This window comes from Gopherus flavomarginatus, chromosome 4, assembly GCF_025201925.1.
Source record: "Gopherus flavomarginatus isolate rGopFla2 chromosome 4, rGopFla2.mat.asm, whole genome shotgun sequence".
Taxonomy (NCBI): domain Eukaryota; kingdom Metazoa; phylum Chordata; order Testudines; family Testudinidae; genus Gopherus; species Gopherus flavomarginatus.
In genome coordinates, this window is record NC_066620.1 from 152,612,223 (window position 1) to 152,639,822 (window position 27,600).

General features: G+C 45.5%; 2 protein-coding genes across 12 annotated transcripts in view; one reads left to right on the top strand and one right to left on the bottom strand.

Annotated features, from left to right (window-relative positions):
• The first annotated feature begins 3 nt into the window (after positions 1-3).
• On the top strand, positions 4-16,806 carry PGM3 (phosphoglucomutase 3). Of its 3 annotated transcripts, none has more exons than XM_050950152.1 (13): positions 4-68; positions 2,551-2,770; positions 3,773-3,957; positions 4,439-4,506; positions 5,544-5,677; positions 5,890-6,085; positions 10,238-10,395; positions 12,284-12,367; positions 13,673-13,771; positions 14,112-14,228; positions 15,224-15,346; positions 15,654-15,827; positions 16,651-16,806. In XM_050950152.1, the coding sequence occupies exons 2-13, from the start codon at positions 2,567-2,569 to the stop codon at positions 16,738-16,740; spliced, it is 1,632 nt and encodes a 543-aa protein (XP_050806109.1). In that variant the 5' UTR covers positions 4-68; positions 2,551-2,566; the 3' UTR covers positions 16,741-16,806. The 3 variants fall into 3 exon arrangements, with proteins under 3 accessions (XP_050806109.1, XP_050806107.1, XP_050806108.1); XM_050950150.1 differs by having other exon boundaries at positions 35-68; positions 2,565-2,770; XM_050950151.1 differs by lacking the exon at positions 4-68 and adding an exon at positions 1,171-2,111.
• A 1,479-nt stretch (positions 16,807-18,285) lies between these two features.
• Positions 18,286-27,600, bottom strand: part of DOP1A (DOP1 leucine zipper like protein A) — an 88,481-nt gene continuing 79,166 nt past the window's right edge. For 6 of the 9 annotated variants that reach the window (XM_050950070.1, XM_050950069.1, XM_050950068.1 and 3 more), the window contains 2 exons: positions 27,110-27,169; positions 18,286-18,881 (listed from right to left, as the gene is read on the bottom strand). In XM_050950070.1, the coding sequence (XP_050806027.1) occupies positions 18,576-18,881; positions 27,110-27,169 (366 nt within the window). In that variant the 3' untranslated portion in view covers positions 18,286-18,575. The remainder of the gene's footprint in view (positions 18,882-27,109; positions 27,170-27,600) is intronic. The other 3 variants (XM_050950074.1, XM_050950075.1, XM_050950072.1) reach the window with 1 other exon arrangement.

Genomic DNA, 27,600 nt, shown 5'->3' on the forward strand with positions numbered 1-27,600 from the left:
CCAGGAAGGGGCGTGTTAGACCATCTGGCCGCTGAGAGCCACGTCGGCAGCTGCTGGGGGTGCTGCAGGTAGGCGGGTCTGCGCTGTCTCCGGTGCTCGGCGCTGTCGCTGCGGTCTAGGGGCCCGGGGACGTGGTTTGCTCGGCAGGGTCTCCGTCCTGGGCGCGCTTTGGTGAGGGCGGCGGGGCTGGGCAGGGTCACGTGGCAGGGATGGGCACCTCGCCCTGGGAGTAGGGCTGGTCTGTGCTGGGTGTGTGCTCCGGGGGCGACTAGCTGCTGCCAGCTCTGCGGAGCTCCAGACGGGCCGCTCTGTGCTCCCCTCACTCTGGTAACTGTTCGGGAAAGTTTTACCTTCTGCCGTTAAAACTCTCCTGCTTGGTGTCAGCCCACTGGGGGGGAAGTAGGGAGGAACAAGGTCTCTCCTGCACTAATGAGGTCGGGTTACTATATTTCGAGTTCCCAAACAGAGGACAGTGCCAGTCATACAGGTGCCGACTTCCTTCTGTCCAGGGAGTGCTCCGCCCCGTTCCCCAAGGACTCCGCCCCTTCCTGCCCCCTGTGTACCCTGCCCCCATTCTCTCTTCCCACCCCCAGCACCTCCACGCCGGCTGCAGAAGGTGCTGATCACAGTGGAATTGGTGCCTGTGCTGCCAGGGGGACGAGAGGAAGGGGGTACAGTTCATATGGCAATACCCTTACTTGTGTGCTGCTGCTGGCCACAGCACTGCCTTCAGAGCTGGACACCTGGCCAGCAACTGCCATTCTCCGGTGGTCCCACTCTAAAGGCAAGGAAAAAGGACGAGCAAGGAAAAATGAAGGCTGTTTGTTCGCATTTCAAAAATCCACTTGAACAGAGAACCAAAAAAGAGGTTATGTCCAGGAAAACCTGGACATATGGTAACCCTATATTGAGCAGTGGTCTCCTTTGTCTTCCATGTGCCAGTTCCCTCATTTCATTGTGAGTCTTGCAACATTGGGCATTTTTCCTAAAGCTCCAGCTCCTGGAGTCAAGGGATACAGGAGAATTTTGACTTAAGTTTTTTCAGAAGAAAAATAAACTTTCTGCTCCTCATGGTTTTGGGTAAAATGTAGAAAGCATGACCCTGTGAAAGCCTTAATGCATCACCCAGTAGTTAAATTTTCCAAGGAGCACCTTCTTGCTGTCTCCCTTAAACATGTGCAAGGCCACCTCCCTGATTTCCAATCCCTTCTTAAAATTCTCCTCTGCTATGATGTGTACGGAAAAGTCAACAATGGAGGCAGCTTCTGTGCTGTTATCCTTGTCATGCTTAACATTACTGTTCCATTGTTACTTTGTATTCTGCTTGTCTGTCAGTTGAACCCGCATGTTGTTTCTTGCCTTATTCTCAGGCCATATCTACGCTACACTTCTGTCGTCAAAACTTTCGTCACTTGGATGTGAAAAAAACACACCCCTGAATGACGGAAAGTGCCAGTGTGCACAACCCTTAAGTCGCTGGGAGATGCTTTCCTGGCAACAAAATCTACTGCCTCTCGGGGTGGTTTTATTTTGTTGCTGGGAGTACACTACACACCTTACAGCGGCATGGCTGCAGTGGCATGGTCGTGCTGTTGTAAGGTGCACAATGTAGGCATAGCCTTACTTGGTAACAGGGCTTCAGAGCTGGGCTCCGGCTCCGCTCCAGCTCCAGGCGAAAACCTACTGCTCCAGAGCTTCTCCGCGTTCCAGCTCTGGGCTCTGCTCCAAAGCCCTGCTTGGTAAGGTATTTGGATTAGGGATGCTTTTGGTTCTGTGTTTGTACAACACCTAATGTAGTGGAGCCCTGATCTATGGTTGGAGCCCCAAAGAATCGCCACAATACAAACAATAATTTTGCTTGGATATTAAAAGAAGAAAAGGAAGTAATAGACTTTACGTGGTTGGAGTATGTTGGGGAAGGAAATCTGGGAGTTTGGTCTGGTGTTGCGGCCAAATACCCTCTGCCTGCTGTTGTCTGGAATAGGAGACACTCTCTCTCCCTGCCACTTGCACTAGGGCCACTGGACCAGTGCAACTGAGGATCACCCCCTTGACCCAGTCTCTTCCTCTCTGTGCACTGGCTTGTGGAGCTGGCACAGACTCCCTTTAAGGTATGTAGGTAATGTGGGGGCTCCTTCCCAGGCTATAATGCTGGTGTTTCCTCTGCAAACCCATCATTATCTTGTGGGGTGTGAATGTCTTTGTGTGGACCCTCTACATGGGATTAATTTCAATTCACATATCTAATAACCCTGACTCTAACAATAGCGAAACATTAAAAAATAAACCCTATATTACGTGAATATATGTAGACTTAACTTAAACTCTTGAGTGGTTTTCCTCAAGATTAAGTTGCTGTTTAAAATATATTTTTACTACACAAATAAACATCCTTAAAAGCTAAAAGCATTTTTCATGTAAATGCTACTTATTTCTGTCTGTCATCTGAGACTTATTCTTATCTGGTTAATTCAATATATCTGTGGATTTACAAAGTGTAATATAAGTTTATTATGGTGTTTTTAGCCTTTACTGATAACATCTCTACAGTTTCCTTTTTATAGAAATGGATTTTGAGGCAGTTGCAAAGTACTCAGCATTACACCTGAAGCCAGCTGGACTTAGCCTTCAGTATGGAACTGCTGGATTTCGTACCAAGGCAGGACATCTTGATCATGTCATGTATCGCATGGGTTTGCTGGCAGTACTAAGGTCCAGGCAGACTAAATCTACTATTGGAGTCATGGTTACAGCATCTCACAATCCTGAAGTAAGAATGTTTCTGATTTGTATTTTTTTTTTTTTTTAAAAAAAAAAAGGAAAATAGATATCAGCCAAAGGAGAGTCAGTCTCTAAGCTGGCAGAGACTGAAAGCATTTAGAAGCCAGATCATGTGAACACTTGTGCTTAATTTAAGCATGTGAATAGTCCCATTGACCACAAATAACACTGATTGCATGCTGGAAGCTGCTTTGCCACACAAACTCATACTCCCACTCTTGCTTGGAGGGAAGAAAAAACTACACTTTGGAAGGAAAACTGTTACAATACAGGACCTTATGAGCATGAGAAGCTGGTAGTACATCTGAGGGAGAGCAAACCCTTTCAGCAAATTCTGAATATATATATTTTTTAAGTTGACTTTCAAGAAGCAATGGTTATAAGTGGAGTATTTGCTTCATTTATTTGCTGCTTTTAGGATATTTCAGGCTATGGAATCACTAAGCCTGTCACTTTGATACCAGAAGTTTTACAGAACTGCCTGAAAAATAGTGACTTAATATTTTGATGATATTACTGATTTCAGCTATGTGGGTATTTGTTTGGTAGCTTTTATTAGGAACACTTTAGGCCTAAATGAAGCCATAATGATATATCTATATCAGGAGTAGGCAACCTATGGCACGCGTGCTGAAAGCGGCACGTGAGCTGATTTTCAGTGGCACTCACACTGCCTGGGTCCTGGCCACCACTCCAGGCGGCTCTGCATTTTAATTTAATTTTAAATGAAGTTTCTTAAACATTTTAAAAACCTTATTTTCTTTACATACAACAATAGTTTAGTTATATATTGTAGACTTATAAAGATACATTTTAACATTTTTAGAAGGTATTAATGGCACGTGAAACCTTAAATTAGAGTGAATAAATGAAGACTCGGCACAGCACTTCTGAAAAGTTGCCGACCTTTGATCTATATTTATCTTCTGTCTTTAAAGAGACTCTGCTGGGTTTCTGACTTTTAGACTTAGTACATTTATTTTCTTCTAAGGAAGACAATGGTGTAAAATTGGTTGATCCTCTGGGTGAAATGTTGACCTCTGCCTGGGAAGAATATGCTACACGCCTAGCTAATGCAGAAGAGCAAGAAATACAGAGCATACTGACTGAGATCTGCCAGAAAGAAGCAGTGAAACTGCACCAATATGCCTCAGTTTTTATTGGTAGAGACACCAGGTAATTGTAAAATGATATAGATATATTTATATATTGACTGTATTGAACTACCAAAAGTTGCATTTACAGGCAGTTATCTCTGCTGGAATTTCTGTGCATAGAATGCAAGACTCTGTAAGGGCAGCACAGCACACTTCACATGTTTCATTTTAAATCTACCTGTTATGGTAACTTGTTTAACTCTCCACACAGAATATGCTTCTTGGGCCTAATCTAATGTCCACTGAAGAGGATGGAAGGACTTCTTTTGATTTCAGTGAGCATTAGATTGGCCCTTTTAGTGTTTGTGATACCATTACTACATCAGCTTCTCAATCTTTATGTAATTATCTTAGTATTACATGGGAATCTGATTCTGCATTGGGATCCATGTTGGCGGACTTCTCCACCTGTGCAGATCTCCCCAAAGGAGTGAGGCCTAGGTTTGTATTTCTGCATAGTGTTTGCTTAAAAAGTAGCGATTGTATTTATTCTTTTTCAGACCTAGCAGTGAGAAACTTTCACAATCAGTAATAGATGGTGTATCTGCACTAGGTGGTCAATATCATGGTATGTTGACATTTAACCTTATGCTTTATATTTGAAGTTTTTATGTAAGTGTGAAATATAATATAGACCCAAAGTTGTAGCTCAGATGCCATTTCCATCCAGTGAATGTGTGTTTTGGGATGATCTTAACTTAAGAGGCTGCTACTTTATACAAGTTTACTAGAAAGTGGCTTTTTTTTGTTTGTTTTTATTTTTTCCCCAGATGGGTTTCTTGCAAAATATTTCCTGTAATACATATGGTAGTAAATATTGTATGCCTCTAAATAGGAGTCAAGGTGGATGAGGTAGTATATTTTATTGGGCCAACTTCTTATGGCGAAAGATAAGCTTTCGAGCTACACAGAGCTCCTCTTTTGAAGGTGCTCCCAGGCTCATCATTTAAATGTGGTGTGACACCTTGAAAAGTCTAACCTGGGAATTCATAAGTTTGCCAGACACTTAAAAATTATGGTCTTTCATTAGTGTCTTTATTACAGTTTTATCACAACAATATGTAACCCGCTAACAGCCCCCCACACACACTGCTTTTGTCCCATGACTGCAGGGATGCTAACAGTTCACTTCACCTTGTTAAATATTCTAAGAGACGGAACTACTTTATACTAAGCAATCTGTTCCACCTTGTATTTAGCTGTTACAACCTGAGGGCTTGTCTGCACTTAAAACACTACAGCAGAACTCAGTAGCAATTCAGTGTGGACACTACCTATGCCAAGGGGAAAGATTCTCCATCTAGCACTGTTTACACGGGAACTTAGGGCCACTTTACTGTGCTGCTCAGGACCTGGATTTTTCATACCTTTTGACAGACATAGTTAAACTGTCCTAATTTTTTGATGTAGAGCGGGCCTGAGTACCTTTCCCCAGACCTGAAAGAGATGAGCTTTTGAGCTCTTCATCAATAGAAGTTTAGTCCAATAAAAGAGATTACCTCACCCACCTTGTCTCTTCAATATTTTGGGACTAACATTGCGAACAGCAATCTAAACAGGAATGACTCTTCTGTTCTTTTAATATTGTGACTTGTTTTATATTAGATTATGGTCTGGTAACAACACCACAGCTGCATTACATGGTCTGCTGTCAAAATACTCAAGAGCACTATGGGAAGGCAACAGTGGAAGGTTACTACCAGAAACTATCCAAAGCTTTTGGGGAGCTGACAAAACAAGTGAGGGCTGTTACATTCTCACTAAATAACTCATTGCTTATATGCATGTAAATGTGAAAACTGGATATCTTCTGTGTATAAGTTTAAAAAATGGCTCAGAACACTTCAGACCTGCTTGTCCCCTGATGTGGGGAATTGTGAGAGCTATTGGGTTTTTATCCAAAATATTATAGTTCACTTTAACACCTCTCCTTCTCTTCTCTTGTGTGAAGACTTCCAGCTCTGGAGATGACCAGATGTGTCTGAAGATAGATTGTGCAAACGGTATAGGAGCCCTGAAACTAAAAGAAATGGAACGTTACCTTCCAAAGAAACTGTTAATTCACTTATATAATGATGGAACCAAAGAGAAACTCAATCATTTATGTGGTGCAGACTTTGTGAAAGTTCATCAGAAACCTCCTCTGGGTAGGTAATCTGCAATCTAAATCTTTTAACCCTTTTAGAATGCAAATTCTGTTAAGCAGCCTTCTCAGCAATAGCTTTCAAAGCACGGGCCTTAGCACAGAAATATAGTGATGCATGACTTAAGCAGAAAGAGGTGACTGATCTTTGTGGAACTGCTTGGTGATTTACAGCATTAAAGTGATAACAGATTATTCTAAGCTTAAAGGCCACCAGAGTAAATTTACACACATCCCGACAATCTAAAGTGAATGAATGTAACTTAGAGAGTACCAGAACTATGGCAGACAGAGTATTTCTGAAGGATTTTAAGGAACGGTTGGGATAAATGTTATCCTGTCACTATTTGACTCAGGCCTGTGAAGAGATGTCTTAGCCCAAATTCATGCAAGGTGCATAAAATAAAATTATGGGTTACAACTTCTAAAAATTGAGAGAGTGACCAGACTTGAGGAATGTATTCCTAAGGCAATGCTGTTTTTTAGCTGCAGAACCATCCTCCTTCTCTTGAGTTGCTAGCTCATGGTGAACTCCAGGCTGCTGCTTCAGTCCTCTTGTAAAATTTCGCTTGCTGACTCAGTTTCTGTTGGTTTAGTTTGTTTGAAACTATCAACTGGGGAAACAGCAGGAAGCTACCTCTGTAGGTCTGACTTCATGGGCTGCAGGTATAATAGTCCAGGGGAGGCTCTGTCACCACTGGACACCCGGTTGCAGGGTTTTTGGGGGAAGTTTTTTTGTTATGCCCTGTGCAGGTTCTGGGGTGGCTGAGGAGGCAGTTATCATGACCTTAGCGTCCAAAATATGGGGGTTAGCATGAAAACCTCCAAGCTTAGTTACCAGCTTGGACCTGGTACTTGCTGCCACCACCCAAAAAATTAGAGTGTTTTGGGGCACTCTGGTCCCCCTGAAAAACCTTCCCTGGGGACCCCAAGACCCAAATCCCTTGAGTCTCACAACAAAGGGAAATAATCCTTTTTCCCTTCCCCCCTCCAGGTGCTCCTGGAGAGATACACAGACACAAGCTCTGTGAATCCAAACAGAGTGACTCCCCCTCTCCGTTCCCAGTCCTGGAAACAAAAGCACTTTCCTCTTCACCCAGAGGGAATGCAAAATCAGGCTAGCAAATCCAACACACACAGATCTCCCCCTGATTTCTTCCTCCCGCCAATTCCCTGGTGAGTACAGACTCAATTTCCCTGAAGTAAAGAAAAACTCCAACAGGTCTTAAAAGAAAGCTTTATATAAAACAGAAAGAAAAATACATACAAATGGTCTCTCTGTATTAAAGTGACAAAATACAGGGTCGATTGCTTAAAAGAATATTGAATAAACAGCCTTATTCAAAAAGAATACAAATCAAAGCACTCCAGCACTTATATTCATGCAAATACCAAAGAAAAGAAACCATAGAACTTACTATCTGATCTCTTTGTCCTTACACTTAGAAACAGAAGACTAGAAAGCAGAAACTACTTCTCCAAAGCTCAGAGAAAGCAGGCAGACAGAAAACAAAGACCTTAGACACAAAATTCCCTCCACCCAAAGTTGAAAAAATCCGGTTTCCTGATTGGTCCTCTGGTCAGGTGCTTCAGGTGAAAGAGACATTAACCTTTAGCTATCTGTTTATGACAGCAGTACATGTGATTCACCTTCCTGGGTTCATCAGTAATCTCCCTGGACTCCAGAGAGATTACTGATGAGCCCAGGCAGCTGAGTAGTACATTCTGCCTCCTCAACAGCTCCAGAACCTGCATGGGGCATATCAAAAGCTGCTTCAATCGAGAGTGAAAGGCTTTTTCCCTGCAGTGGCTTGGGGTCTGGGGAGGCAAGTCAGAGCTCTTTCGGGCAGGTGGGGTGGAGGACTCGGGGTTCCAGCCAGCCTGGGGTTCTGAGGGGGAGGCACTCAGGCCTCCGGCTGAGGGGGAATTCGTGGCTCTGGCCGTGCGGGGAGAGGAAGGTGATCTCAGGGCTCCAGCTTTGGGGTGCAGTGGAGGAGGCATGGGCAGAAGGGGTGAATCCAGAGGACTAGCCTTGCCTAAGGGTGGCTCCAGTCATTGCCCATGTGTGACTTTTATATTAGCCACTGCTGGGATTGCCATAACAGCCACTGTCAGGGAGTGGGTTGCTATTTCAGATGCAGAGTATAGCACAAGCTGGGGAAGCAAAGCTATTGCCACTTCGTAGGGTAAGGTGCCTCTTCATCCATAGGCTGAAATTAAGGCCATGGTTTTCAAACTGGAGTGTCTTAAGTTAGGAGTGTAAATCCAGAATTAGTCACCTGATTTCACTGAAGTGCTGAGTGTTTACAACTCCCTGTTGAAATCATTAGGACACAGAAGGCACAGCACCTCTGAAACTCAGGCCACTTTTGTTTAGGTGGCTAACTGGATGTACGTTCCGACGCCTTTAGTTGTTCACATTCAAGCTTTGGTCTAAGGTTTTTCCAGGCCACTGGGACATGCTGATTTATTTGCCAGCTGCAATTGCACTGCCTCATTCAGGTGTCAACTTACTTGAGAGAAGGGTGACAAAGGGGGGAGGAGTTGGATGGAATTCCTGGGCAACTGAGAGGATAATAGTTGAGTGCTGCTCTCTTCTCATGCAGGACCCAGAATGTTTCAGAGCAAGAGATTCTGGGATGGGGTGAGGGGACTTGGCACTCCCATCCTCCCTCTTTAGAAGATCTGCTCTTGAGATCGCTAAAATCAAGCAATACAATGTCAAGAAACCTTATTCTTTGGCATGAAAGTTCCCAGAGAATCCTTGTGTTCCTTCCCACTTCCCTCTGAGGTCATTAAAAGGGGTTCGGAGAGCTAACAGGGGAAGGATTATAAAGTCTAGGAGGAAAAATAACTAGTTTCCTTTGTAAATCTTTGTTTGAGCTCTATATTACTAGGCGGTAGTTGTTGGCAGTGTATCACATGGCTAGTTCTTTTAGTGAGTATTAAACAGTTTTGGCCCTCTAAAAACACAGAGCAAAACAAACACCCTACTCAATTTTTTGTATGACCAGCAGATCCACTTATCTCCAAGTGATGCAAAACATCTACATATCTTAGTAATGGATGCTATAGAAGCCCTATAATAGTGAAGAGTCTTACACCAAAAAGCATTGCTATATAATACCAGTTTGGTAGATAAAATGGGCAGAAGGTTTCCTAGAGGTGTGGGCTCACTTGATATGCTTTGAACTTCCTCTCATTAATCCTAGCATTAACAAGGGGACACATGAGGGAGAAATGAGAACATACCTAAAGCAGGTGGTGAAAAATGTCTTGAAGAGGAAAAGAACTTTGGGTGCAGAAGGGTTGATGTCCATCCAGCCTATAGACAATGAGATATAAAGTTGGAAAACCATGGCAAGAGGCCAAGAAAGCATAATGGATTCACCATGTATAATCACTTTGTGGGAAATGCTGATGAATAGTGCTCTACTCAAATAGAAGAGGATTGAATTTGAAGCAAGATACATGGAGGTTTATGGATCTAGACCAGCTAGATGCCGTGTCTTCATTCCAGTCAGTTTGTAAAGGAGGTGTTATGAGGGAAGGGTTTGTTATGGTGCAGCATGCACCAAGCTGACACATTTCTGCTTCCACCCTGGGGTGAGGTCCATCTGTCTCATTTTGCAGGTATTACCTCACATCTGTGGATTACGGTGGGAGTACTAGATGTTTCTGACTTGGATAACTAGATAATGCAGCTGCTCGTACTCTGTGGTGGCTAGGCATGTGTTTGGGAGGGCTGGATTCTATTTTTGGTGCCATAACTGCTGTTTGTTACTTTTTTAACAGAATATACTAGGGGTGGCTCTGGGACCATATTTCATATAGACTTCGTAACCTGACCTTTTTAAGGTGGCATAATAATAAATGGCTACAGAGACTGAATTTTCAGTTTTTCATTGCAAACTGAAGATGCACTTTTCTTTACAACTTCCATTCCATGCAGCTGCCCTGATTAGAAAAGTTCAAGATGGGATTTACTTAATAAAATCAACTTCTTGCTCTCGTACTACTAAAAGTTTTTCACATTTAGAGTGTGCATGTATCCAACTAATCTTTCTTGGGAAAAAAAAAAAATATATATATATATATGAACTAAAGCTCTGCTTCGCATTCCATAATCTAATAGTTTGTACTTCCATGTGTATAGGACTAGAAATCAGACCTAACGAAAGATGCTGCTCGTTTGATGGAGATGCAGACAGAATTGTTTATTACTATAACGATACTGCTGGCCATTTTCATCTTGTGGATGGAGATAAAATAGCAACTTTAATTAGCACTTTCATTAAAGAACTTCTTATCAAGGTAATTCCACTTATACAGTAAAGGCTTTTGCTTTGCCCCAAACTGTAAAACATACATCTCACCCAGTGATGGTGGGGCTTGCCCTGGGCATATGTACGCACACAGGTGCTCTTTCTAAAGCCGCATGCTGATGCAAAATTACATCTTAAAAAAAAGAAGACCTGTTTTATACACCTGTTGCTGTGGCAAAAGGAGTGACGTAACTTTGGGAGGACAACAGGGGTGGCTTTAAATTCATGCTGAAACTGGAAAACTTAGCACTGACAGACCATGATTAAGGCTGCAGGTCTGTCACGGAGGTCAGATTTCATGACTTTTCCCGTGACTTCTGCTGGGGCAGTCTCAGGCCACCTTTCCCTGCATCATCCTGTCCCAGCAGGAGTTTGGGTGGGGGACTCTGGGCCAGAGGTTGTGGCATAGGAGGGGGTGCTGGCTCCGGGTGATGCTTACCTTGGGGTGGGGGGCGCTCCCCAGAAGCAGCGGCATCCCTCAGCTCCTTGGGGGAGGCACAGCCAGGGGACGCTGCACGTTGCCACCACCTGCAGGCACCGCCCTGGCAGCTCCCATTCGCTGGGAACTGTGGCCAATGGGCGCTGCGGAGGCAGCGCACAGAACTGTGCAGCTATGCCTCCGCCTAGGAGCTGAGGGATGTCGCTGTTTCCAGGGAGGCGCAGAGCTGGGTAGGGAACCAGCCAGCTCCCTTCTCTTTCCCCCCCCATCGCCCCCACACAAGCACCCATGGTGTCTCCCACCCACCCCCTGAGCACTTCTGCACCCCCAGGCTGCCCTCTCCCCTCTCCCCCGTTTTTAGTTAGAGGTATATAGTAAAAGTCATGGACAGGTCACAAGTTGTGAATTTTTGTTTACTGCCTGTGACTTGTCCATGACTTTTTTACTAAAAACACCTGTGACTAAAACGTAGCCTTCACCATGATGCCTTGACTAGAAAAAAGTTACTGTACTTTTAAATTTCACTTTACTGCTGACAAGCTAAAATGTCTTTGGGTATGGCTACATTTGGAATTTCAAAGCGCTGCCCGGGCAGCACTTTGAAGTGTGAGTGTAGTCAGAGCGGCAGCGCTGGGAGAGAGCTCTCCCAGCGCTGCATGTAAACCACATCCCTTACAGGTGTAGCGCGGCTCCCAGCGCTGCTGCCCTGATTACACTGACGCTTTACAGCGCTGTATCTTGCAGCGCTCAGGGGGGTGTTTTTTCACACCCCAGTTGCAGCGCTGTAAAGTGTGAGTGTAGCCAAGGCCTTTCTCCCTCTTTCTCCTAGTCACCCTTTTAACTACATGTTGACCTGAGTTAAGCTTGAGGACTCAATCGTACTCAATCAACCCTTGGAAAATTCCTGTGAACCCAATTTGCATTTGAGTTACCTTGGAATACATTTATGAAGTATTCTCGTGTTCTTACTGATTGTGAAAGGTGCTGCATGGACAAACTTGGAGCATAAAATCCCACTGTCCACTCCACTGAGAGTAAAAAGAGCAGTTCCAATCTCCATGCTCACTTGGTCCTTGGTGCCTCTGAGGTTGCCCCGCCACGGCACATTCCAGTTGGTGTCAATTTCTGTGATGGACGTCAGCTTGTTTCTCCTGGGGCCACAGACACAGTATCCAATAACCACTTTTGACTGGAACTGGCCTTTGCCAGGTTCACAATAATGACTTTAATGTCAGAAAGTTCTGTGTCCTGTGAGCCGAGCCACTACCTCCTCATTCCCAAATGTGTCAGAGTTCTGGAAATCTGGTGGGAGGGCAGTTACTATGTGTTAAAAGTTGTTCACCCACTAAATATTCTGTTCTCATCTTGAACTAAAATCTTGGTTTAGCTTTTCCTTTATGTGTGTGCCATTAAGCCATTTACTTTTCCCTCTGCTCAGATAGGACATACTCTAAAGATGGCAGTGGTACAAACAGCATATGCTAATGGAAGCTCTACACGTTATCTTGAGGAAACCATGAAGGTATCAAGTAATCTTTCTCTCTCCATCTCCTCCACAGTTGCTTCTTACTGTTAAAAAAGCATCAATAAAGTACTGCAGCGATGGACATCAGGCAGACCTAATTTGGAATAAACCTATTTTGCTTTAAACTTCATTAACGATTTAAATTTGTGGTGATAAATGATATTTTAAAGGTGGGGGAGGAACTTAAAAGTTGGATTGAAAATGCTAAACAAAATCATCTAAATTTTCTGACCCTTTAGAGCTTCAGAGCCAGAGCCCATTATACACTGAGATGGCTGAGGGGAAACAGATTAGGCCTGATCGTCTTAAAACAGTAAATTTTGTTGAAGTGATATTTATGGTCCTGATATTAGATAAGCTTCTTCTTAGAAAGGTTTTCTAGGCACCTGCCCTTCAGTTGCCTTCCTAGATAAAGCGCCCCCCTCTCCTGGAAAAAGGCCTGGGTTTTGGCCGCTTGGGCATTGACTACCTAAGCAGCTGATGTGGCTTAGGAAGCTAACTCCAGGAGAGGGCTCATGGCTGAGAATTCTAGGTAGGTTGAGGCACTTGAGCTCCATCCCTTTAATCTTCAGTTCAATCCTGCGCACAAGCAGCTCCCTAGCTTCTGAGGCGTCCTTCCTTAGGCTGCTGACTCTCTCCATGTGTAGTGTGGGGAGCCTTGGGACCCGAGAATTCCACTAGGTGCGGGGGCCGGCGCTGCAATACCATGTCTCTTTGGGTACCTCCCCTTAATCTTTATCCTCTTTATTGATGGATAAATGAGAGAGCTACTTACTCAACAGGTCTGTAGTGAGAATTACTGGTAGATAACGTCTGTTACTGCTTTTTGTGGTCAAAGTGATGATGGACTATGAGTGTTCAGTACACAAAGGCTTGTAAATAGTTTCCTGATGCTTAATCTTGCAACTAAGGCCACGTCCAGACTAGGAATTAAAATCGATTTTAGATACGCAACTTCAGCTACGTGAATAACGTAGCTGAAGTCGAATTTCTAAAATCGAGGTACTCACCAGTCTGGACGGCGCTGCATCGATGTCCGCGGCTCTCCGTGTCGATTCCGGAACTCCGTTCGGATTGATGGAGTTCCGGAATCGATGTAAGCGCGCTCGGGGATCGATACACCGCGTCCAGACTAGACGCGATATATCGACCCCCGAGCAATCGATTTTAACCCGCCGATGCCGCGGGTTAGTCTGGACGAGGGCAGAGTGGTAACAGTTTAGATAGTAAGAACACAGGATCACTCAGGATGTTGACTTCATTCCACTTTGTCTGTGCTTTTCTTGTGCCTCTGGGTTGTAGGTGCCTGTTCATTGTACCAAAACAGGAGTAAAGCATTTGCATCACAAGGCCCAGGAATTTGACATTGGAGTTTATTTTGAGGCAAATGGGCATGGCACAGTAAGTACTTGCACAAGAGGCATTATAGGGTTATTTGAGTTTTAAAGCCACTATGTATAAAACTTAGCAACCAAATTAGCTTGAAAATAAGTAGCATCTTTCCAAATCCAAATAGGACTTCTTCCCCCCTACCCTTATCCCCGTGTTTCCTAATCACCTGTCCTTCTCTCGTGTCTTCCCCCTGCCACTAACTGTTCAGTATTCTAAACATGGGGGTTCATGGAAGTGAAACCCAGAGACAACAAATTGGGTTTAGCTGGCATAAGAAATTAAATTTGTTGTATGTACTGTTTAGAGATGTCTGATGGCATACATCCTATTATCTCATCTTTTTCTTTAGGTATTATTTAGTAAAGCTGCTGAAGAGAAAATAAGACACATGGCAAAAGAAGAAAAGGAGAATCAAAAAAGAGAAGCTGCAAAGATGCTTGAAAATACCATTGATCTGATTAATCAAGTAAGAGCTGAAATGTAAACATTAGATACTTTGTTTCTGATGTGGGGGACTAACACTGTTGGCATGTTGAGGGACCGGATGGGAGGAGTGTGTAGAAAATCTTGTGGAGGAAGGCAGTACACCATGACAAAATAGGCAAAGGGAAGAAATGGCCTATTTTAACATCCTACCAGGCTAGATAGACAGCTATGGGCACCCGCTATTCTCTTTTAAAACCCCTCTCTCCATACTTGGTGTACTAAAGGAAGACCTGTTTGAAGAATAATTGTTTCACTTTGAAAGATGTCAAGAGTTCCACATATACAAAGGCTAAACACTTCCATCTGGTCTTCTGCGCTTGTAGCTAGAGAAAAAGAAGGGGATTGGATGGCTTGGGAGACTGGAGAATGACACCTCAGACCCACATCCCATTACTAGTTTCTTACTTTTGGTTGAATCACACCAGAAGGGTAACTTTCATCTGAAGGTTGTTGATCTGAAGTGAGATGATGATATGTATAGGCCCTTGTATCTATCTGGACACTGGTATTATTTTTGGTGGTCTTAGCCTGGAGGCAAATAGGCATGCAGTGAGAGCATCCCACTTTATTGAGGTGGTTCCTTTTAAGGCACAAGTCCAAAGTATCCTTTGCAGGTCACCTTTAAGTGGAGTTATGACGGCAGAGCAAATGTAGGGAGGGAACAAGCCACATGCCCTCACTGAATCTGACCTTCCAGTTACTGGAGTTCATCTTCCTACTAGAATTCATCTTTTTAGTAAAACAACATTCCAGTGAAGTACACTCTGTTCTCTAGTTCATTGCTTCCTGCCGCTGCTCCTGGTAAGGAAAATCAAGGTTATGACAGTCACCCAGTAATCTCTCTGCATTTTCAGTTACTCTTTTGGTGGTGTGGTTTGGTGTGTTTTTTTGTTTTAATTCGCTAGAACAAATCTAACAATACCCTGGATTTTCTAACTGTCATTGAAGACTCCTTTATTTTCTTCTTATTCATAGACTGTGGGTGATGCCATCTCAGATATGCTGGTGATTGAAGCAATCTTGGCTCTAAAGGGTTTGACAGTGCAACAGTGGGATGCCATCTACACAGATCTTCCCAACCGACAGCTGAAAGTTAAGGTTAGTGATACTGTAACATTGGCCAGAGTTCAGTGGTCAGTGTCTGTCTTTCTCTCTCTCAGGAGACCCTCCCTGCATTCATCTAGTCACTGGCCTTCCTCTCTGCATGCTGAAGATACGAAGCTGTCTATGCCATATTGATATTCTTACGGTAATTCAAATCCAGCTAGGAGAAATGACAGAGACGACCAGGAAGAACTTCACTTACTGAAGCAACAAATCAGATTAAATGACAAATTGGAGGCCCAACAGGAAACTAATTTTAGAAGGGTAGCTCTTTATATGTTGTTTGGTCCTACCACTGTAGGTTGCAGACAGACGAGTCATTGACACGACAGATGCTGAGAGACGTGCAGTTACACCCCCAGGACTACAAGAAAAAATTGATGAACTTGTAAAGAAGTACAGAGTATCACGAGCTTTTGTCCGCCCATCAGGAACAGAAGATGTAGTGCGAGTATATTCTGAAGCAGACACACAGGTCAGAGCTGAAACAGTTTGCACATTACAGCAGTTATATTGTTTAAGCAATTAAATCCTCTGAGACAGCACTACTAGAATTAGGGTGATGGGAGCTGGGCAGAGAGCCTATATATTAGACACTTTTTATTTATCACATTCTGAAATTTAAGTGAGGAGCTCTAACCTGATAGGGAGATGAAGCAATTTTAGCAGTGTGTGTGTGTTTTGGGTTTTTTTTTTTCCAAATATTTCCAAGCCCCTCATTGAGTCGACAGGGATAAGCCTAGGCTTTACCCTGACCAGCTAACATGACTTTTAAAGACATTAAAGCCTTTCTACATTAGGTGTTCAAACATCAGAGAGTGCATTTAAGAATTTTCCTCCTTTGCCTAATCTTGACAAACGCATAGTGGCTCAAATCCAGCCCAGGTTGGCAATGATTCACTGCTTCCTATCTCATGGTTCTTGCTGGCATATGTGAAATAATATTAGTGATTGTGATCTGGTCCTCCATGGCAACAAGGACGTCATCACAAAAAAAGCCCTATCATAACTGACTATTTTATAAGAAACGAAGGAATAAGTGGCTGTAGAAACTGAACTTGCCCTAGAAGTAGCTTTTTCAGATGAGAAGTGACATCTTTGGAAAGCTTGTATTGCTATAATTATACTGCTGCTTGATAACATTAACTGACGTATGAGCATCAAATGAACAGCCTTCTATGAGCACTACATACATGTCCAAAAAAAAACTGCCCTACACTCAATGTTAAGGTTCAGATAAAATGAACAATGCTTACAATATAGTAAACTTTTTTTTTTCTTTTTTAAACAATCTATAGGAGAATGCAGATTCCCTGGCACATGAAGTAAGCCTGGCTGTTTACCATCTAGCTGGTGGAATAGGAGAACCACCTCAGCCTGTATGTTGAAGGACACAGCTGTGGTCATGCTACCTAAACCTTACTTCTTTTTATTTTTTTTCCTTAGCATGAACCTAACATAACAAATCAAACCTGTTTTTTTTTTTGTTTTTGTTTTTTTTTTTTTTTTTTAAATAAGAGTATTCTTATCCTTAATGGGACACTCCTGCTGCTCTAATAATTGGGGTTTTTTAAGCCTTGTTGGACCTTCTTACTTCTGTTGAAGTACAATCATATAGCTGGAGTTAAGTGACAGCTCCATTTAATCAACCAGGGAATAAAAACCAGCTCTTGTAATGCCCGGTTTGTGGGTACCCTACCCACTGGCTGCACTGCTAACCTAAACTGACTGTTTAATAAGATGGTGTGAAAAACCCCTCACTGATTGCTGCCACGCAGACAGAACTATTACCTTGCCTACTACACTACTCAGTGCTGGACAGCAGCATCACAATAAATGGCTGGTTATAGTATATTGTCCTTTGCTTGGTGTGCTTCAATTTTGTGAGTAGGCAGAACAGTGACTTGAATAAATCCTTGCAGAAAGCGGGATTCTTGTACATCTGGGTTCTGGCTGCTTAGTGGCCAGAATAGTACACAGATGTGTCATCATACACCTGTGAGGTTCCACACTTGCTGAGCTACTATGTAGTCACTTCTATTTTAACTTCTGTTTTCAGCTGTTAACCAGGCCAGTGATGGCCTCCAACACTTTAGAGACCACTGTTTCCTAGATGTGGTACCTGTCCTCTAGTGCTCTTTCAGGCACCTCAGCTGTATTATACAAGTAACGTTCTGTAAAGGACTGTAACCACATAGCAGAAAATCTCAACTGTAAAACTGGGACCTAAATGTTACAGCTGTATTACCTGTCTCCTCCCAGCTTGGTATTATTTTACTCTTTAATATTGGAAATTACTCACATGGAATTCAAGTTGCTGTCCCTCATTTCGAGACTTTGCTCACATATATACCTCAGTAGGATGAGAATTACTCTATCCTGATAGGGACAGATTAGTCATTCCAAACTATAGCCACAGCACAGAAGCTGCTGTTCAACATTCTCTGGTGTCAATTTTATTTCCCCCTTACTCCCTGAAGAAAATCTGTTCTAGCTGAGACTTTCTAGAATGTATATAAAATTAAGCTTAGGGATATACTTGTGAGAAATCACAGCTCAGGTGAATCAGTTTCATAACAAATTCCTCATGTGATTCAAGGAAATACTGAGTGGCATATTATTGCACAGTGGAGTATAGCAATAGCATGTAACTTAGTCTTTTAAATGTCTGGGCTTAATGGATAGAACTGAAGTATTGTAGTAATGTGTTTGATTAGATAATACTTGCTTCAGTACAGGCAAAGCACCTTTCATTTTAATGCCATATAAACTCTTTGGGTAGGCACACAGTACATATGCATAACCCACAGTAAAATATAATAGGGACCATCATTCAAAGAACTAGCAGATTGCCAGCTTCAACAGAAAAAGTGTGTTAGCAACTTCCAATGGGTTAGAGAAACTGTGAACACAAAGATAAACTAGAAACAAAGTGAAAAATGTGCAGCTTGTATTTTGTAGTTTGTTTTTCTTTAAAGACAGAACTCGAGAAAACAAAACACAGATACTGTAAATATTAGGCATCATAATCAATATGAGCCAACAATATTTAAACTTGATTCAGGCTACATCCAGAACTGATCTCTTATTTACAAATATTTAAATATAACCTGAAATGTTCTTTACATACAGCATAAGAAAAGAAAACTATACAACTCTGAAAGATACAGCATTTCATTTAAACAATTACATTACATTTAAGCTGAATAGTGCTAGTTATAGCTCATGTTTTCATGACACCTTCCAGGAAATCCTTCTCAACCATCTCTTCAATTTTTTGCCTTGCTTTGCTGGAGAATGTTTTTTGGTTCTCCATTTTTATGTCCTTACTGGGGAAAGAATTTGGGTAAAGGACAGGGCTCCCTGAGTGTCCAACACATCTGCTTGTGACTTTGCTATTAAAAACCTGGCTGAGTACATTGAAGAAAGGGAGAAGCTGCTCAATGCTGCGGACGGTATAGATGGTTAACAGCAAATGACCTGGTTCCCAACTTAATGTTTTCCCTGAGCAGTCCTCCTCTGGGTTTTTCTGTAAATACAGATAAATATGAAATAGTACAGAACAAAAGCAAAATACATAGAACAAGCAGAAAATTTAAGAGGTTAAAACATTTCAGTACATTGCTACCAGCAGAACAGCTGTTAAATACTGCCCTGGAGATTCACTAAGTCATCTACTAAAGTAGACTTGTTCTTTGACATCAGTGTTCTTATCTCAGTCTGTGGCCAATATTACTGAAGATACAAATCCCAGAACAGAGACACTAAAATAAAATTAAACATTTTTATTGGAGAGCAACAGTACTGATATTTCAGGAGATCAGCTGTGCAAAGATTTATTTCTATAATAATATTTTATAGTTTGACATCTAGAGTCTAAACAGACATCATTTCTCAGAGCATGAAAGTTAAATTACTTACCTGAAATGTGTGCATCTCAGAAGATATTGTCCACACACTTAGGTTACATATATGGGCTTAGGGCATTGTTTGACAGAAGAAATTTCTGGAACCCCACCACTAAAGGCAGCAGTCATAAGCCAAAAGCTGAAAGGGTATGTGCATATATGTGTATATATCCCTCCTTTAGGGTTTTCTATAGCATTAGTCACTATAATAGCTACTGTGCATTACATTGTAGTCTTTAACCATCAGTTCCCCTTTTGATCCAAATTACCATCGTAACGATACCCTAAGCTAGAAAATGACCATGACTATGCCAACACTTGAGAGGATGTGGCTGCACACTGCTCTACATGGACCAGTATAGTATATTGGCAGTGTTCCTTCTACCACAAAGCAAATGTACCCAGCTGTGTTGTAGCAGGAGTTGGTGCTTATTCCTGAGGGAGGGAGGAAGAGGAAAAGCACCACATCAATGAGTAATGTCTTGAAATGCCTCTGATCTGCTTCCCCTCTCACATGGGTGTAGCACATACAGAATAAGAAGTGGAGACTGGAGAATTATCAAAGGAAACACCATGGGACATGAGCAGACAGCATGAGAGCAATGTGAGAAGCCCCTAACATAAGGGGATGTGAAAATCAGAAGAGGAGGTGTGAGAATAGATTTACTTACTGTTTACTCACGTTTCAGCCCCTGGGTAACTACAGATTTATTCAAAGTATTATATTCTATAAACATTTTTTTTACCCTTTAAACAACATTAAGCATCTTTTTTGAAATTAAGACTTACGGGGACATCTCCATTATATAAAACAGTCTTCAAAATGCAGGACAATATATTCTATTTAGTATTTTTCTTCAGCAGTGAAACTGTTTTGTCCTATGATATGACTTAAAACTGTCACTTATTTGGTAAAATTTCTTGAGTAAAAACAGGCTGTGTGACAAATCAGGCAAGAAGAAAAGGCGGTTACTCACCTTTGTAACTGTTGTTCTTCGAGATGTGTTGCTCATATCCATTCCAATTAGGTGTGTGCGCGCCGCGTGCACGTTCGTCGGAGACTTTTTACCCTAGCAACACTCGGTGGGTCGACAAGTCGCCCCCTGGAGTGGCGCCGCTATGGCGCCTGATATATACCCCTGCCGGCCCATCTGCTCCTCAGTTCCTTCTTGCCAGCTACTCCGACAGTGGGGAAGGAGGGCGGGTATGGAATGGATATGAGCAACACATCTCGAAGAACAATAGTTACAAAGGTGAGTAACAGTCTTTTCTTCTTCGAGTTCTTGCTTATATCCATTCCAGTTAGATGATTCCCAAGCCTCACCTAGGCGGTGGGGTCGGAGCGAGACATTGCGGAATGTAAGACCGCTGAGCCGAAGGCGACATCGTCTCTAGACTGTCGGACCAACGCGTAGTGCGATGCAAAGGTATGGATGGAAGACCAGGTGGCCGTGCGGCAGATGTCCTGTATGGGAACATGGGCCAAGAATGCGGCAGATGAAGCTTGAGCCCGAGTAGAATGGGCAGTGAGATGGCCCGCCTGAGCATGAGCCAAGTCATAGCAAGCCCAAATACATGACGTAATCCAAGATGCAATATGCTGGGAGGAGATTGCCATGCCCTTCATACGTTCCACCACCGCCACGAATAGCTGGGGTGAGCGTCGGAAGGGCTTGGTCCTCTCGATGTAGAAGGCGAGAGCCCTCTGGACATCCAAAGTATGGAGCTGTTGCTCTCGTCGCGATGAATGCGGCTTTGGACAAAAGACTGGCAGGAAGATGTCCTGGTTAACGTGAAAGGCGGAGACGACCTTAGGGAGGAATGCCGGGTGCGGTCGCAGCTGTACCTTGTCCTTATGGAACACAGTATATGGAGGATCCACAGTCAATGCACGAAGCTCTGAGACTTGTCTAGCCGAGGTGACAGCGACTAGGAAGGCTGTTTTCCAGGACAGGTACAGCAGCGAGCATGTGGCCAAAGGCTCAAAAGGGGGCCCCATAAGCCTGGTTAAGACGAGGTTCAGGTCCCAGGTAGGGGTAGGCCGTTTGACCTGTAGGTATAGTCACTCCAAGCCCTTGAGGAATCTGGAAACTATAGGGTGGGAAAAAACAGAACTGCCAGCTTCCCCCAGATGGAAGGTGGATATAGCCGCAAGATGTACTCGCAGAGAGGAGATTGCCAACCCTTGCTGTTTGAGAGACCACACGTAGTCCAGGATAGTGGGGACTAATGCAGAATGCGGAGAATGGCCATGCTGGTTACACCAGTGGCAGAAGCGCTTCCATTTTGCGAGGTATGTAGAGCGCGTGGAGGGCTTCCTGCTCCCCAGCAACACCTGCTGTACTGCGGCGGAACAGCGCAACTCCGACTGGTTTAACCAGACAGGAGCCATGCAGTCAGATGAAGGGACTGCAGGTCCGGATGGTGCATCCTGCCAAAGTCTTGTGTGATCAGGTCCGGCCAGAGCGGCAGGGGAACTGGGTCTGCCAGGGACAGGTCGAGCAGCGTGGTGTACCAGTGCTGCCTCGGTCAAGCCGGAGCGATCAGGATAAGGCGGGCTCTGTCCCTTCGGAGCTTGATCAGGACTCAGTGGACGAGAGGGAACGGTGGGAAGGCGTAACAGAGGCGGCCCGTCCACGGAATCAGGAACGCGTCCGACACGGAGCCCGGGGAGCGACCCTGTAGGAAGCAGAACACCTGGCATTTCCTGTTCATTCTGGATGCAAACAGGTCTATGTGGGAAAAGCCCCACCTCCGGAAAATGGAATGGAGAATGTCCGGACGGATGGACCATTCGTGTGATAGGAAGGAGCTGCTCAGGTGATCTGCGAGAGTGTTCCGTACCCCCGGGAGAAAGGAGGCCACTAGATGTATGGAGTGGGCTATGCTGAAGTCCCACAGCCATATTGCTTCCTGACACAAAGGGGAGGACTGTGTCCCGCCCTGCTTGTTGATGTAATACATGGCCGTTGTGTTGTCCGTGAACACTGCAACACAACGGCCGTGTAGATGGCGCTGAAACGCTTGGCATGCCAGCCGGACCGCTCTCAGATCTCGTACATTGATGTGGAGCGTCAGCTCCCGGGGTGACCAAAGGCCTTGGGTGCGCAGGAGCCCTAGGTGGGCGCCCCAGCCCAGCGAGGACGCGTCCGTTGTTAGGGACACGGAGGGCTGGGGAGGATGAAACGGCAGGCCCACACACACTCGGGATTACGTCTTCCACCAGTCGAGGGAGCCTAGAACATCCAGCGGAATTGTGAGGATAATGTCTATGGTGTCCCTGCCTGGCCGATAGACCGAAGCGAGCCAGGTTTGCAGAGGGCGCATTCGCAGTCTGGCATGCCTTGTGACGAAAGTGCATGCCGCCATGTGCCCCAGGAGAGCAAGGCAAGTACAAACAGAGGTGGTTGGAAAGCTCTGAAGACTTTCAACAAGGGAGACTATGGCTTAAAACCAGTGCAGGGGCAAACTGGCCATTGCAAGGTTGGAGTCCAGCATTGCCCCGATAAACTCTATCCTCTGTGTAGGCACCAGGGTGGACTTGTCCAAATTGATGATCAAGCCTAGACGCATAAACAGCTCCCTGATGATGGCGACATGGCTGATCACTTGTGCCTCTGAAGCCCCTCGGATAAGCCAGTCGTCGAGTTAAGGGAAGACGTGTATTTGACGACGGCACAGGGAAGCAGCAACGACCACCATACACTTCGTGAATACCCGAGGGGCCGAGGAAAGACCAAAGGGAAGGACAGTAAACTGGTAGTGACCCTTATTTACCATAAAGCACAGATATCTCCTGTGCGGGGGATAAATTGCAATGTGGAAATATGCGTCCTTCATGTCGAGAGCGGCGTGCCAATCTCCGGGATCCAGGGAAGGAATGATGGTTCCAAGGGATACCATGCGGAACTTGAACTTTTTGATGAATTTGTTCAGTCCTCGCAGGTCCAGGATGGGCCGGAGGCCCCCTTTTGTCTTGGGGATTAAGAAATATCGGGAATAAAACCCCTTGCCCCTTAACTCCTCCGGTACCTCTTCTATAGCGCCGATCGAGAGGAGCCTGCGAACCTCCTGAATGATGAGTTGCTCGTGAGAGGGGTCCCTGAAGAGGGACGAGGAGGGGGGGGTGAGAGGGAGGGGGAGAAATAAACTGAAGACAGTATCCAAGCTCCACCGTACGTAGGACCCAATGATATGAGGTCAGCTGGGACCACGCCAGAAGGAACGGGGAAAGGCGGTTGTAAAAGTGAAGAGGATCCAGGGAGGGAATTGGTACACTGCTCTTGGGCGCACCCTCAAAAGTTTGCTTTGGGTCCCGGTGGTGGTTTGGTGGGACCGGAATTGTTGCCCCCTTGAGGTCCAGACTGACATCTGCGGGTAGTACGGCCTCGTCTTCGGGCAAGATCCTTTCTTGGCCGAGGTGGGGGGTAAGGGCGCTGAGGTTGGGAGCGGAAGGACCGTCTCAGAGTCTGGGGTGTATGTATTCCCAGCGAACACATAATAACCTGGTTGTCCTTCAGACTCTGTAGTCTGGGGTCTGTCTTTTGCGGGAATAGACCTTGTCCATCGAATGGCAAGTCTTGAATGGTGTATTGTAGCTCAGGCGGTAGGCTGGACACTTGCAACCAAGATATGCGGCGCATAGCTATGCCAGAGGCGACCGTTCTGGCTGCAGAGTCGCGGCATCTAACGAGGTTTGTAGTGAGATTCTCGCGACCCTCTTCCCTTCCTCTAGGAGAGCTGTAAATTCCTGATGGGAGTCCTGGGGAACCAACTCGGTAAACTTGCCGACAGCCTCCCAGGTGTTATAGCTGTAGCGGCTTAAGAGGGCCTGTTGGTTCGCCACACGGAGCTGAAGGCCTCCAGCAGAGTATATTTTCTGGCCCAGCAAATCCATGCACCTGGCCTCCCTAGATTTTGGCACGGGGGCTTGTTGGCTGTGGCGCTCCCGTTCGTTGACTGATTGTACCACCAACGAGCAGGGGGCAAGGTGCACGTAGAGGTACTCATAGCCCTTAGACGGCACCATGTATTTTCGTTCTACTCCCCTGGCTGTGGGTGGGATGGAAGCCGGGGACTGCTCTGGCTTGGATCGATCTGATGAAGGGGAGGGCCACCCTGGTTGATGCTTCCGCCGATAATATACTAACCATCGGGTCCTCCACCTCAGGAACTTCCTCTACGGGAAGATTTATATTCTGGGCAACACGCCGCAGAAGATCCTGGTGTGCTCGGAGATCAATTGGTGGGGGCCCCGATGATGATGTGCCCGCTACCGCCTCATCCGGGGAAGAGGAGGATGACAACCCAGGGATGAGTGGGTCTTGGACCGACGCCTTGTCCTGGGGGACCTCCGTCTCCGGAACATGCTGCTCAGGTGGATGTGCAGAGTCTTCCTCCATACCAGCGGGGGGAGGTCGGCTGACTGTGGCCTCTGGTGCACGGTGCTCCGAGTGGCTGGAGCGTGCTGGGCCCATTGGCTCACCCTGGGCTTGGTGATAGGCCCAAGGTGTCCAAAAGGACCATTGAGGTGGTCCGTAGTCCGGGTGGGCCTGCGCATCTGAACCCCCGTAGGAGGCGCTGTCCTCGTGTGAGGAGGCGGACGGGTGACGCGACAGCCAGGGAGGAGCTGAAGTTGATTGGGCCAGGTCTCTGTGCCCATAGAGCTCATCTCTGCGCGGTACCGGCGAACGGTACCGGGAACCGTGGCGGTACTGGGAGCGGGACCAGGACCTGCTACCAGCGCGGTGCCGGGAGGTCGACCGGTGCCTTATATCGTCGTGCCGGGATCGGCTGCGATAAGTACGTCGGTGCCGCGATCTGGACCAGTGCTGAGAGTACCACGACGGCAACCGGGATCTCGAGCGGTGCCACGAGTACGACCGGTACCATGGAGAATGGTACCGGGACTGCGAGTGGCGCCGGGATCGGGAGTGATGTCGAGGCCGAGAGTGATCGCGGGATCTAGATTGGGACCGACGGTGTTCATTGGTGCCCGGTGAAGGTGGTCGCACCATGGTGGGCTTGCCCAGCGACTGAATAACCCGCACCAGTGGTGCTGGGGGTTGGGGCAGTTGGGGCTCTGTTAGAGCGATTAGGTCCTGTGCCGCGGAGAAGGTCTCCGGCGTGGAGGGCGCGACGAGCTCAACCACAGCGCGCGCTGGGGAGCTGGTAGGCACCAGACTCAACGGCTCCTGTGAAGCTGGAATCAACGGTGCGGAGACAAGCGGTGCCGCGGCAGTTGACGGTGCTGGGCAGTCCGTCTTGGAGATACGCTCCGACTGCGGTGTAGCTGTAGGTGCTGCAGGAGCCTTGTGCTTCTTGCTCCTCGGGGAGAGGGAAAGGTGCCGGCTGGAGGGTTGGGCCGGTGAAGGGTGGGGACGAGGAGCCTTTATCAGTGCCGGGCGGTCCGGTGCGGAAGAGGCACTTGGTCCCGGTGCCGTAGTCGGTGCCGAGGATGGAGGAGTTAAAGCTGCCTCCATCAAAAGTTGTTTCAGGCGAATGTCCCACTCTCTCTTTGTCCAGGGCTTGAACGCCTTGCAGATTTGGCACTTGTCCGCCAGGTGGAATTCACCTAGGCACCTTAAACAGGAGTCGTGCAGGTCTCCTGTGGACATCGGCCGATGACAGGCCGCGCAAGGCTTGAAGCCCGGTGAACCGGGCATGGGCCCCGGTACCGGGGGAGGAGAAGGGGCGAGCCCCTGATCCTCTTTAACTATATACACAACTATAAGAACTATTAACTTAAATACTAACTAGAACTACAGAAAAGAACTATATACACGATTATACAAACGAGCGAATCACTAGGGAGGTGGAGAACAGCTAAACCGCGCTCCACAGTTCCAACGACCGACACGGGCGGTAAGAAGGAACTGAGGAGCGGATGGGCCGGCAGGGGTATATATCAGGCGCCATAGCAGCACCACTCTAGGGGGCGACCTGCCGACCCACCGAGTGTTGCTAGGGTAAAAAGTCTCTGACGAATGTGCACGCGGCGCGCACACACCTAATTGGAATGGATATGAGCAAGCACTCGAAGAAGAATCCAGAATTCTAATACTGAATGAGTTGCTGTCCCCATGCCTTTTTAAAAAAATACTACTTTGGCCAAGTCATAACTTTGTCTCATCAGTGCAGCTGGAGAAACAGGTTTAAAACTTAAATTATTGATTAAAAAAACAACACTTTTTCACAGTGTTCATTAGCATTGTATTCAGAGAGGAAGGGAATTTCCAGTGTTGATTTTGAGAGTATTGCCTCAGGGTGGACACTTATGAATGGGGTTATCCCAAAACTAATCACCACCATTTATTCATTACAAACATTAGTGGAGTAGTGCTGGAAGTGATCAACCAAAGTGCATCTATGCAAATTACACTAATCAGTCTGGATGTGATCAGTGAAGTACAAATCCATCTGTGTCACTTCTTCACCTTGGTATCTAAGCAAATTCCACTAATTTGTCTGATAGGTAAGTGACAGGTAATTTGACACAGAGACTAGAACACAGGTATGTGCTTGGATTCTGATGCTGGTAGAAGCAGTTTTGTTGTTTAAATCCTATGATGGTTGTATTCCTTTTGCAAATCTATTTCTTAAAATCCCTTTTACTTAGAGAAGCTGGCTGAACAAAAATACACTTCTCCTCTGTAGTCAGCTACATAAATAGACGTATTTAGGACTCTATTCTTTTGTCTTCATCCAAATATCCATAACTTTGCCTCTGAAGAGAGTTATCCCCTTTTGCATTTCTTACTGAAATCCAGATACCACACATGGCTGTGAGCATCAGGTGGTAACAAATAAGTTTTTGTTTCACAACTCAAGCATCAAAGGCCACCCTCACCTGATGCTTGGCCATCTCCACTCCCTCCAAAATCATCATTTTAAAGTCCTCCTGCTTGTCCTGTGGAAGGAAAGAGGAGAACTTTCAGACTGCGTTCCATAAATTAAAATAATACTTAGCCATGAAGGCTTTGTAGTTGGCAATTTGGGTGTTGTTTTACCAGAAGTTCCTTGTCCCAAAAGGGCCCATTGTCTTCAGTCATAACCTGGGGGCAGCAGACTGTGGAGAAGGAGGCTAATGACAGAAAGAAATTCCAGTATGTTTTTCTGTTTCTTGTCATAATGCTGACTCAACGCACCTCCTTCAGCCACCAGTGCTTGAGGAACATCAAACTGCATGAATCTCACTATGAGTAAAGGTGTCCTGAAGCTAAAGTAAGCTCAAGTGACACATCCTGCCAATAAATTGTACTCTCCAAGAGAAACACACTGCTATCTTCATCAGTATTCTTCCACTGCAATTAGAAAGAAACAATAGACTGGAAGCTGGTA

Bases quoted from the DNA above. Each gene is read 5' to 3' on its own strand.
- PGM3 (XM_050950152.1), top strand. From the start codon at position 2,567: ATGGATTTTGAGGCAGTTGCAAAGTACTCAGCATTACACCTGAAGCCA. The intron at 13,772-14,111 runs GTAAGTACTTGC...CTTTTTCTTTAG, and splicing joins AGGCAAATGGGCATGGCACA to GTATTATTTAGTAAAGCTGC. The intron at 15,347-15,653 runs GTTAGTGATACT...CTACCACTGTAG, and splicing joins ACCGACAGCTGAAAGTTAAG to GTTGCAGACAGACGAGTCAT.